Raw genomic sequence first — 13,584 nt, forward strand, 5'->3', positions numbered from 1 at the left:
AAAATCAAAACTTAACTTAAAAAAATGGAGTTTTTATAAAAGTTTTAATAGCGTAACTTTTCATTTGATTTCCATAAATATATCTGACATGTAAATTCTAATTGTAATGATATTTTTAATTCTATTGAAATTATTATAAAAATGTTTATTTGAATATACTTAAGCATTTAAAAAAAAAAGATATTTTCGTTACTGCGAAGAATTTGGGTAAAAAAAAATTATTTCTCAAAATTTATTTGAATATTCTTCCACTTTTAGATCATATATTAGAAATATTTTTTTTCAAACAAAGAAATATATAAATATTATATCTATATAAATATTAAATCTCCAAAAATTTTCTCATTATAAGCAACTTTCTTACATATTTAATTTTTTTTAAATACTAGTTCGGATTCATATTTGCTATTGCGCCAGTTCAGGTTTTTGTAAAGAACTATTTCAGGTTACCTATCGCGGTTGTTCAGGTTTCAGTTCAGGTTCAGGTGAATTGCCGGAATGTTCGTCTGGCACTTTACGAAGAAAACTAGTTCAGGTAAAACGCCTGAAGTTCGTATAATTTACCGGAACTTTTTCCTGAACTACAGTTCAGGTTACCTATCGTAGTTGTTCAGGTTTTTTTAATGAACAGTTCAGGTTCAGGTGATTTGCCTGAATATTCGTATGGCACTTTTTGAAGCAAACTAGTTCAGGCGAAACACCTGAAAATTCGTATAATTCACCGGAACTTTTTTAAGAGTGTAGGTGCGCCATATTAGATCTAAAGCGGGAACTGTTTAACTGACAACATTGCTCTTGGATTCCTCAAGCACTCCAAACCGTATTTGAAAATTACTGTCAAAAGTCATTCCACAAAATAAGGTGCTTATTTTTGTCGCTTGATAAAATAAAATATCCATTCGGATGCCATGCTGTTGCAATAACTGCGCTCCTTTATAAAAAAAAGAAAGTAAGAAATTGTGACATAAAAGAAAGGAAAAAAACAAACAACATTTTCTAAATTTAATTGATTTAAAAAAACATTGGTATCAACATGATAAACAAAATATCCTTATTTATGCTCTTTAAGAACTTTATCGAGTTGGTTTGTGCGTGTATTCCATACATAAATATTGTTGTCATGCGACCCACATAAAGCATATTGAGCATCCTAACAAGTATGAAAAAGATTTGTGTATAGATCTTTATATTTATGTAAATATTACAAAAACAAAATATACATAAACCTTTGTTTTATTAAAAATTTAAAATTCTATTTAATCTACTTATTTTAATAATTAATTAAAAATTATTTATAATATATCAAAAAATTAAAATTTATTAAATATGAAAAAAAAAATTATTAAAAATAGTTATATTTAGTTTGAAACATATTTTTTAATGTGTTTATATATGTGCAGTAATTTGTAAAATTGCTTAAAACAAACATTTTATCGATGCACCTTTTAGTTCAACAAACTTTTCACTATGTTTTATAGTACCATTTTTAAATTTTGGGCACATTTCCATGGTTTCAGGGTCATATACCTTATTTTTTCATACATTAAAACAAAATCAATGAGATTTTGCAAGTTTGTTAAGCTGTGAAGCTCTCTGAATATTGAATATTTTGGAGGTTTAAAAAAAAAAAAAAAATTGTTTAAAATGGGTTCATATCTGTTAAACTTTTAGGCCAAGGAAGATTAGAAATTTTTATCAAGACAATAAATGATCAATATATATGAGATATGTGAGATATATATGTGATATGTTCTAGATCAAAATTGTAGCAAACATGTGATTCAACTTAACTTGCTCCAAACAGGAGTTTGTGTTAAGCCAAGACATTGTTGGTAGTCCTCGGCTTACTAGAGATATTTAACTTTTTGATTATTCAACAGTGGTTGCTTGTTTGGTAAAAAAAAAAAGTAAAATCTGATTGGGTAAGATAAAACTTTATAAAAAACCTTATTAGTGACATTGCTCATAAAGTTATACTTGCACTATCTTTCACAGGGTATGTCTCATATGTAAAAAATAAAATAAAATGTACAAAGTGTCATGCTGTTTAAAACACACATTCTTTACCACAGCTATTAAAACTAATAAAGATAAAACATGTCAGCGAACAAACCATACTGTTTTTGTGTTTTTAAAAAGCATTGAAATCATGCAAACTTGCCTCAAAATTAAATTTTTTTATAATCTAGTTAAAATTTCGAATGTCTTTGTACTTTCCAAAAGTAACTATAACATAATATAAGATATATAATATAATATAAGATAGCATTACATAAAATACGATATATAATAAAGTGCATGTATACATAGTTACCTGAAACAAGCACGAGTGTAACCAAATGCAACTTTAAAACCGTCAGTTCTAAAATTAAAGAGTTTCAGAAATCATAAACTACACTTTCACTATTTATACCTTTGTTTATAATAATAATTATAACAGATATAATAATAATATGCATTTGTAACAATAATATACAGTTATAATAATAATATACATATATAATAAAATACATTTATAATAGTTTTTATTTATCCAAATTTGAGTATTTCACTAATCAAAACTACATACAAACATGACATTCTGTTATTTTATAGGCAACTTTAAATTAAATTTTTTTCAGGTACCTGTATGTCGATACGATTTGATTTCTTCTTAAATCAATCAGTTTTAGTGAGTCATCTTGCGTGCAAGCCAGAAGATAATTCATATCTGTATTTTTATAAAACTGTAGCTTGTATCGTGACCAAAACATTTTAATGATAAAAAAAAATTCAGTTACGTAAATCAGACACAAGTGAATGTAATATATGTATTTATAGTTTATATTGTTTATTTGTGTTAATATACATTTAATATATTTTATATATAGTTTATATATATATATATATATATATATATATATATATATATATATATATATATATATATATATATATGTATGCAATGATAGCAATAAATATAAATGTAATATATGGATATTTTGTTTTTTTGTGCAAATATATAATTAGTTTAACATATACACACAAACAACACACACCCATATATATACACATATCAAACTTTATGAAACATACACACACATATGTGTGTATGTGTTTGTATATGTGTTTCATAAAGTTTAAATTATATTATATATAATGATGTCAAACTAAAAATTTAAGCATGGTTTGGGGTAAAGCTAGTATAATTCTATTGTTATAAGAAAAACTTCTAATTATCATTCTTCAGAATCTCTTTAAAAACCAACAGAAACTTCTTTAAAGAGCCGATACAAATAGTAGTATTAAATCTAAAAATCTTTATTCTGTTGGATTTATTATTTAAATAAGTTATTTTTATTGGGTATTAATTTAAATCTTGTGATGGTCATATCATAACTGGACTTTGTAAATTCTCTAAAAAAGAGTTTTTATTCACTTAGATGTATTATTATCTTGGATCATTATCCTGTCAAGACGAGAAAACATCTTTAATAAGTTTTTGCATGTCAAGCAGTTAATTGTTTTTCTCTGGTATGTTAGACTAAGATAACTGAGATAACTAAGATAACTGAGATAACTAAGATAACTAAGATAGGTATTTTCTACTGAAATTTTTTTTTAAATAACTGGTTTAGATTAAAAAGTAGTAAGAAAAACAGTTTCAGAAACAAAAAGTTCACTGAACAGTACACAACTAAATTCAATTATATATAATTATATATAATATTATATTATATATATTCATTTATTTATATACACTTTATTTTATATACTTTATATATTAATTCATATTACACACTTTTATTCGTGATTATTGGTATTTTACTTCTCTCTGCTTTTTATTATTTATTAAACATTGATCTGTTTAATAAACATCTATTTTAAAATGGTTTTAATATTTTAAGCTTTGTAAACAAATATATTTAAAAAAACAAACACAGAAGTCAACAGACAAGAAAAACACAAAACTCGGGATAGACAAATCAAATGATTTTGACCCATTTGAAAGTTTTATTTAATGTGAAGAAAGAGATGATTCTGAATATGATGTAACCAAATTAAAAAAATCAAAAATAATTTTAGAATTTCGGAAAATTAAAATTTAAACGTTTTCATTAGATATAGAACTTAAGACATACAGAAATGAATCAAAAAGCAGAATCAACAAAGTGATACAAGAGCTTTTAGAGAATTTAAAAAATGGCTCCATGATCAATGACAGAGAAATAGCATGAAAATTAGAATTTCAGAGAACTGCATTAGAAATACTCTGAAAACATTTAAAACAACAGATAGCATCAAATGTTTAAAAAAAACTATGGAGTTTAAAAAAATCTCATATTTCATCAAGTAAGAGCCAATCCAAAGTTAAGTTATCGCAAACATAGAACTATAACATAACTAAGTCTTTCTTTAAACTCAGTTAAAAACAGTTTACTAAGGAAAAAATATTGGTATTTATGCAGCTGTTAGAAAACCCATGCTGATGGTTAGAGATTGGTTCACACAAATTAAGTTGGGAAAGTGGAATCAAGTAATTTTCAATGATGAAAGTACAATTTTTTTATTTATTACTACAAAGTAATAAATAAAAAAAGCAAAGTTCTTGTTAAAAGTTAAGACCATCATGTAGTAAAAGTTCACATGATGGTCTACTGCAAGGACAACTTGCCAGAGAGGAAGATCTTTGAAAAGATCTATGAGGATATAATAAAATAAGATGTTGAAGAGGAACCTGTTCTTAAAGAAAATGTCTTGGAAGGAAGGCTTAGCCAAAATTTATTTTGTCAAAGAAACAGATTAAGAAAAAAAATAACAAGTTGGATGTCAGTCGTGAAGCTTATTATCGCATGCTAGGTCTTCAAGCACCCAAGCTGGAATATTTTCAAGCATCAGATATGGTACCCCATCAACGAACAATGTCTAACACACTGTCATAATTTTCGATTATATTTGAGTAAAAATGTGCAAAATAAAACTTGCATTATACATATATATATATATATATATATATATATATATATATATATATATATATATATATATATATATATATATATATATATATATTTATATATATATAAATATAGTTATGTATAAATTAATAGAAAATCACTAAATAAAAATTTATCTCATTTAACACTGAGTTTCATCAATAAAAACTCATCAGAAATCAAGGATAAATTAGTAAAACTTCAATTTATACCAAAAATTAAATTACAGGAAGTCCCAAATATCTTAACTACTGTAAACTTTCAAAAATTTGTTGAATTTGCTGACACTATTATAAAAAGAATTCTTTGGAAATGATTACGTATGCTTTTTTAGAAAAATATTTTTTAAAAAAAGGGGAACTTAATGTAACTATTATTTGAACTCTTTTTTTCAGGGTCAAATATTAGTTCAAAATTTTCAAAACCGCTTTTTTTAAGGACATCTTCAAATATTTGTTTAGGAGAATTGAATACATTTTCGTTAGAGGAGTTTTGGTTTAGCCTGCAAACGAAGAATGTTTATTAAACAAAAAATTGAAATTAATTTCTAAATGAGCTCAAATAATAGTTACATTAAGTTCCCCTTTTTAAAAAAAATACTTTTCTAAGTGTTAAATTAGTTAAATTTTTGTTTAGTGATTTTCTACTAATTTATAATTACTCTGTTCTTTTAAGAACATTGAGCACTCTATTTGAAGAATGCATTTTTAAAATTGTTTAAATATATATACAGCTGTATATATATATATATATATATATATATATATATATATATATATATATATATATATATTTATATATATATATATAAATATATATATATATATATATATCTATATATATATATAAACACACACACAGTAAACTCCCAGTGACATTCAAATCTCCTAGGGGAACCTCCAAACTGAAAATTATTTTTAAAATGACCTATTTCAAGATAATATCAAATTTTAACAGATGCTGTTTAAGTCTTTACCTTCTAAAAAAAAATTTAAAATAAAAAAATAAATTTTTTACAATTTATCAAAAAAATTTATAGACGGAATCATGCTTTCCAAAACATAACTTTTGTTTCTTAGCTTCAAATTGACTGACCCTTAATGATTATGTCTTTTTAATGCTTAATCCAGTAAGCTAAAGTGTTTTGAGGAACACTAAATTTTGCAGATACATTCTTTTTAGTTTGACCTTTTTCCAATCTTTAAAAGCAAGATATTTATCTTTGATTGATAAATTGACATTTTTGCTCAATTTTTACTATAAAATTTGTGTGAAACAAAGAAAGTTTATTTTAAAAAAGTGGTTGATTGCACCCAACAACACCTATGGTACGGGCATGGTACTGCCTACTTTCGCTTATGTGACATGTTAAAATTCTTATTGCACTTTGTTTAATGCGTTCAATTTTTTTATATATTTTGATAACATTTTTTTTTAACGCATATATATGCAAATATTTTGATTACATTTGATTAAGTGAATTCGAAATGCAATGTAATAGTATCTGGAGCCGAAAGAAAACTTCAAATAACTGACAGGGTGTTTGACAAGGAGAGCAAAAAATTAATTTGAATAAACAAATTATCAAATAACTACTGGTTCGAATAACAGATGGAGTTGGCATGAGTTTGTTAAGAAAAATTCACGGGGAATGAAAATTGCTTCAAATAAGCGAGAAATTCAAATAAGTGACAGTTCATACAACCAAGAGTTTACTGTATATATATACATATATACATATATATAAATTTTTTTTTGTATTGAATAACAATGTATAATAATGAATCAATACGTTTAAAACCATATTTAATTATCAAGTATAAAAAATACTTCAATTTATTAAAAACAAATATTCAAATAATATTTTTTATTACTGTTATTATACAGAATAAATATTAGCTTTAAACAAATTGCAGAAAAGTAAAGATAACACACAGACTAAAAAATGTGAATATTTTGCAAATATATCTATGAAAGAAAAATCAAAGCAAAAATGTGCTACCCTGCAATGTCTGACATAACAAGATCATTACAACTGGATCCTGCAAAGATTGTTTTAGTGCCTGTTTAAATACAAGAGTGTCAAAAAAGACAAAAATAAAATATAACAGAATTAGAAGTAATTATACTAACACTAACAAAGAAGTATAGAAACACAAATATAATATATAAATATGCAAAGATATATAAAAAATATTAAAAAAATAACAGTCATGCATCTATAAAAACATTTAAAAACTTGAAGTTATAAAAAAAAACTTTAAAAAATGAAAACGAATGCACATAGTAGATGGTATTTTAAAAATAGGACTAGGATTTAAAGATTCATAACCCCCTTAAAATGTAATGTAAATCAAAAAAGAAACTTGCATCTATATATATATATATATATATATATATATATATATATATATATATATATTTATATACATATATATATATATATATATTTATATATATATATATATATATATATATATATATATATATATATATAATATATATATATATATAATATATATATATATATATATATATATATATATATATATATATATATATATATATATATATATATATATATATAATTTAAATCACAAAAAAATATTGCATATATATATATATATATATATATATATATATATATATATATATATATATATATATATATATATATATATATAATTTAAATCACAAAAAAATATTGCATATATATATATATATATATATATATATATATATATATATATATATATATATATATATATATATATATATATATATATATATATATATATATATATATATATAATAGTAATTGGACAAACACCTTTTTGGTTATATTTTCTCATCGAGTTAACATTTTTAAAAGAAATTTTGCATAAGAATGTCAAATTATACCACAATTACAAAAAAGAAAACACAAATCCTAATTTGGGAGTAATTACTCAAAATTTTGCTAAAAGAATGAAAATGATTGGCTCAAAAGTAATTGGACAAACTAAATATGTCGTTTAAAAATAAAACTTTCTCAACAAAGGATAAATTTTCAGCATTTTTTATGAAGATTTCCGTTAAATAATACATATAATGTTACATAGTGTTATATTCTGTTATATAATGTATATAATCTGTGCATAATCCTAGTACTTTGTTGGAAAACCATTTGCTGCAACGACAGCATTACATCTACGTGGCATTGAATCAACCAAATTAATTAAAACATCAATTGGTATTTCCTCCCAAGTGCGCTTAATCAACTCAAACAAATCGTTCTGATTTGATGGTTTCCGAACACTAATTTTTCTTTCAATATGTTCCCAAAGATGTTCAATTGGGTTCAGGTCCGGAGATTGTGATGGCCATTCCAAGATACGAACTTTCTTTTGAGCTAAAAATTCCGTGACTAGCTTGGAGGTGTGTTTCGGATCGTTGTCGTGTTGGAAAGTCCAACCACGCAACATTTTGTCTTTTGCATGTGGCAGCATTATATCTTTGATTATTCCTTTATACATGTTTTGGTCCATAATGCCTTGAACTCGATAGATTGGACCTACTCCATCACGGCTAAAACATGACCAAACCATTACTGAACCACCACCATGCTTTACTGAAGGAACTTGGTACTTAACATTATTTCGAAGACCTATTGGACGTCGAACATATTTAATACCATCAGAACCAAACATATTAAACTTTGACTCATCACTCCATAGTATTTTTGACCATTGATTTGCTGTCCAATTTAGATGTTCTTTAGCGAATTTTAACCGTGCTCTACGATTTTTTGCAGAAACAAAAGGTTCTTTAACAGGACGACGGCCAAAAAGGTTGTTTTGTCTTAAGCGACGCTTTACTGTTGCATAAGAGCAAGAAATTTGATGTGACTGTGTAAATTCTCTATGAATTTCTTTAGCACTCTTGCGTGGATCTGCCTTTGACGATCTTACTACAACATTATCTTGGCGAAAAGTTGTTGATTTCGGGCGTCCTGACTTTGTTGAAACTTGGAAGTGACTCCGTTGTTGAAAAACTTTCAATGTATAACCAACTGTTGAGCGTGGAATATTCATATCTAATGAAATTTGTCGCACAGTCTTACCGTTATTAAATGCTTGTACGATCAACTTTTTAACTGCCTTGCTTAAATATTTATTATGTACCATTGCAAATTATTGATTATTGAATGTTTTTATGAAAATCTGGCTTCAGAAAAAGAAGTTAAAATAGTTTTAGTTATATCAACATTGTTAGAATTTAGTTTGTCCAATTACTTTTGAGCCAATCATTTTCATTCTTTTAGCAAAATTTTGAGTAATTACTTCCAAAAGGAAATTTTTGTTTTGTTTTTCATAATTGTAGTATAATTTGACACGTTTACGCGAAATTTCATTTAAAAATGTTTACTTAATGAGAAAATATAACCAAAAAGGTGTTTGTCCAATTACTTTTGGACGCTACTGTATATATTTATATAAAATAAGAAGTATACATTAGTATATACAAAGTGTAAATAAGAAGTATTCCACTTTAAAGCAGAGATCATTTCTTTAAAAGTATCATCTGTGAAAAATAGACTGTTATGGATACAGAGTTTAGCTCAGCTTATAACAGGTCTAATAAATAAAATAGGAAGTATACATTAGTATATACAAAGTATAAATAAGAAGTATTCCACTTTAAAGCAGAGAGTATTTCTTTAAAAGTATCATAAGTGAAAAAAAGACTGCTATGGATGGCTTTTTAAAAAAATAGCAAGAAATAAAAAATGCTTTGAAACTTGCTATAAATCATAAAATCTATTTTAGACAAACACTTTAGAAATATTCTAGGTTGTTATCACATCAGAAATTTTCAGAATATTTTTAAAGGTATTGTTACAAGATCAATTAGTAGCATCTTACATGCTAAGATTATAGCTTAAATTGAACTCATACAGAGTTTAGCTCAGCTTAAAGCAGGGCCTATTAGATAATGTCACAATAATAATGGCTTAGTTAAAATTAACTGATTTCATATATATATATGTATATATATATATATATATATATATATATATATATATATATATATATATATATATATATATATATATATATATATATATATATATATATATACATGCATATATAGTATAAATATAAGCTATAATCTTAGCATGTAAGATGCTACTAATTGATCTTGTAACAATACCTTTAGAAATATTCGCAAAATTTCCGATGTGATAACAACCTAGAATATTTCTAATGTGTTTGTCTAAAATAGATTTTATGATTTATAGCAAGTTTCATAGCATTTTTTATTTCTTGCTATTTTTTTAAAAAGCCATCCATAGCAGTCTATTTTTCACTTATGATACTTTTAAAGAAATACTCTCTGCTTTAAAGTGGAATACTTCTTATTTATACTTTGTATATACTAATGTATACTTCCTATTTTATTTATTAGACCTGTTATAAGCTGAGCTAAACTCTGTATCCATAACAGTCTATTTTTCACAGATGATACTTTTAAGGAAATGCTCTCTGCTTTAAAGTGGAATATTTAAAATACTTCTTATTTTATTATTTACTTACTGTAATTTAAATACTCAAATACATGCTTTATAATTTAAAATAAAAAATAAAACACATTCTAAAATATGTACATAAAAATATGTACATATAAAAAATATGTGCATATTTTTAAAATATGTACATATAAAAAATAAAATACATTCTTAATAAAATATATTCTAAAATCCTTTTCATTTCATTTCATATTTTAAGGAAGTTGTCACTCTTTGAACCCAGTTCCATTTTTCAATTGTCACCCCGTAAATGCCTTTTCATGTACTAAATATGAGCAATCCTATGCAATATATAAAGGGTTTTTACAACCAATTGCAACCATTCGCAAAAGGTTGCAACTACTTACAAACTTTGCTTCTTAAATCCCATACTTTTATTGTTCTATCATAACTTCCAGACGCTATTTTGCTGGAATCTGTTCCTAGAAATTTTGCTGTCATTACTTTATTGCTGTATCCAGTCAAAGTATACTAAAGTGAATTTTATTAAAAAAATCTAAAATAAATAATTAAAAGGATAAAATAAAACATTCTTATCTAAAATACCTCTCCCCCCCCGACCTTATCATTAACTAAAAAATATTAGAACCAAATCTTCAACTGAAACTGAATGACAGCTCTAACTAGTGCTGTTGATTATCAGATAGAGCAAAAAGAGCCATTGTTCTAAGTGCTTATATAAATATTTCAAATATTTATATAATTATAATATAAGTATATAAACATATTTATATATAATATAGTTAAAAAGATAAAAAAATAAGTTAAAAAATATGAAAAATGACACTTCACACTTTCAAATGGAGAACTAGAGCAAGCAAAAAGAAAAAATGTAAATAACCATTCACACCTTCAAATGCAGTGCAGGAACAAGCACAACCAACTTTGATGACTATATTTTATTGGTAGAAGGATAAAACTATTTTTTCAGTTGTAAAACTTAATTCAACAGGGTTTCAAAGAACTATAAATGAGTTGCATTTTTTAATTTCAAAACAACCAGACTCTGTGTAAGTTGGTCATGTTTTACTTTTTTCTGCTGAAAACATTACCAGTAGTTTTATTTTACAAATAAATTAAGCTGGATTTCATTTAATAAACTGGGCATAACTGGATGTAATGACGTGCTACTAACACAGGTTAGATAGTTGGTGTTTTTTACACTATCTAAAAAATTATAGCCCACAACAGTAGGGATTTTGTGTTTTACTCTTTAATAAATTATTATTTCATCATTTGTTTTGAGCATTAGATGGAGAAGCAACTAGGAAAAATCATATAAATTAGTGGACCTAATGTAACACACAACATAATGAAAGTGATAAAAAATAAGAAGTAAAACCTTTCTGTGTTGTTTGTGAGATTCCACAAATCAACCACATTATTTTAAGTAAAGATTAGCATCTCTTGTTTAATAATGCTGGTAAACGCAGCTGTTTGGAAGAAGTATCTGTTCATGAAGCTAGCACACTTTTACACTCAAAGTGTTTAAGAACTAAAAATATATATCTACAACTGTATTTGAGCATTGAAAACCCAACAGAGGTTTTCAACAGAGGAACCATAACCAAAAGTCTTTTTTTAATATTTTTATATGAGGAGTGGAGAGGAGTGGAGAGAAGTGAAATTGCTGAACCAAATAATTCATTTTTTTGTAAAAAATAACTTGGCTAATGAGAAATAGGTTATTACAAACATGCAAGCATGGTAACTGGTCACATTTTAGAAAATATTTTACTTTGAAATTGTGTGAACCTCCTATCTTTTGTTTTTGGGTTGTGGTTCTTGGCCGCCTTCCTTTAATAGCACTTGAAACTTTTAACATATTGGCACTCAAGTTATTTTGCCTCTGTTTATTTGCCTTTTTATAAAAATTATCCCTTATGTTCTTAACAAATGATGGTGTTATTTTATGACATGAAAAACGATTGTTTGATGAATTGTGGTTGCAAGCAACTGACAACAAAGACAACAGCATAACCTCAAAATTTTAAAACATTTCATTCAAAAAGTGATTTGTCACAAAAAAATGGCCACTATGAAATTGTTTGATTAGTTAGATGAACAAATATTTTTTGAATGAAATTAGTTTGGGACAGAACAGAGTTTGCATTTTACCTTGATTTTATTTTATTTAGATATATTAAAAAAAACATGTAATGAATGAAAATCTCTGCGCTTTATTATGAAATTTATAAAAGTGAAACTATTTATAACCACAGATTATTATTTTTATTTTTGTGACAAAACACTATTTGCATGTTTGCTCCTCGTGTGTGTATATATATATATATATATATATTATATATATATATATATATATATATATATATATATATATATTAGGGCTGGTACTGATTAATTTTTAAATCTGTCTAAAATTTTAATCGATTAATTGATTAATTTCGATTAATTCTGAAGTCGACAGAATAACCTGCTTTTCACCACTGGTGAGGTGAAGTTGTTATCGGTAAACGTTAACTAACTACAGTATTCACAAACGTTAACAAACAAGACACTTAATGCCTGCTATACTGTATTCAGTTTAATTGACAAGTACAAGTAGGCATCACTTTAGCCAGTCACGTAAACAAACAAGGACGTTAACGTTTTCTGGAAGTAGACAAGATCGCAGTTTGTTGACAATGTACCCTGACGAACTAAATAGTCTTTCACAAGGAACAGAAGTGGCAGGTACACACAGAATTGTCTGCACAAAACTGCTCAGGTTAGGGTAACGATGCCTGTTCAGTTGCCACCACATGAGGGGATTCTCAGTTTCTGGAATTACACCTTCTTCTTGATATCGTGTAAGCTCAGCCAGTGAGCCATGTACTGTTTGTGATTCATCTGATGAGGATTGCGATTCCAAGTCGCTGACCAAAAGAGTAAGTTTCAGTTTCTTACGCACAGGTTCTGATGCCTCGCTAGTGCTGGTAGTAGTTTCACGTTCAGCTCTCTGTCTTTGGTTACAGTACACCCGAAATGCATTAGAAAGTATTGTCCAAACTGCTTCACGTTTCTCTCTTGAGAGACAGC

General features: G+C 25.9%; 2 protein-coding genes across 6 annotated transcripts in view; both read right to left on the reverse strand.

Moving 5' to 3' along the window:
* Nucleotides 1–241: 241 nt before the first annotated feature.
* Nucleotides 242–2,838, reverse strand: LOC136075219 (autophagy-related protein 16-like). The gene is made up of 4 exons (XM_065787707.1): nt 2,626–2,838; nt 2,315–2,362; nt 1,106–1,150; nt 242–931 (listed from the first exon to the last, which is right to left on the reverse strand). The coding sequence occupies exons 1-4, from the start codon at nt 2,751–2,753 to the stop codon at nt 838–840; spliced, it is 315 nt and encodes a 104-aa protein (XP_065643779.1). The 5' UTR covers nt 2,754–2,838; the 3' UTR covers nt 242–837.
* Nucleotides 2,839–5,802: 2,964 nt separating this feature from the next.
* The window catches only part of LOC136075220 (autophagy-related protein 16-1-like), a 53,829-nt gene continuing 46,047 nt past the window's right edge, over nt 5,803–13,584 (reverse strand). For 2 of the 5 annotated variants that reach the window (XM_065787711.1, XM_065787708.1), the window contains 2 exons: nt 10,893–11,016; nt 5,805–7,039 (listed from right to left, as the gene is read on the reverse strand). In XM_065787711.1, the coding sequence (XP_065643783.1) occupies nt 6,975–7,039; nt 10,893–11,016 (189 nt within the window). In that variant the 3' untranslated portion in view covers nt 5,805–6,974. Of the gene's footprint in view, nt 7,040–10,892; nt 11,017–13,584 lie in introns of all 5 variants that reach the window. The other 3 variants (XM_065787709.1, XM_065787710.1, XM_065787712.1) reach the window with 3 other exon arrangements.

The sequence above is a fragment of the Hydra vulgaris genome, chromosome 01, assembly GCF_038396675.1.
Source record: "Hydra vulgaris chromosome 01, alternate assembly HydraT2T_AEP".
NCBI classification, from domain to species: domain Eukaryota; kingdom Metazoa; phylum Cnidaria; class Hydrozoa; order Anthoathecata; family Hydridae; genus Hydra; species Hydra vulgaris.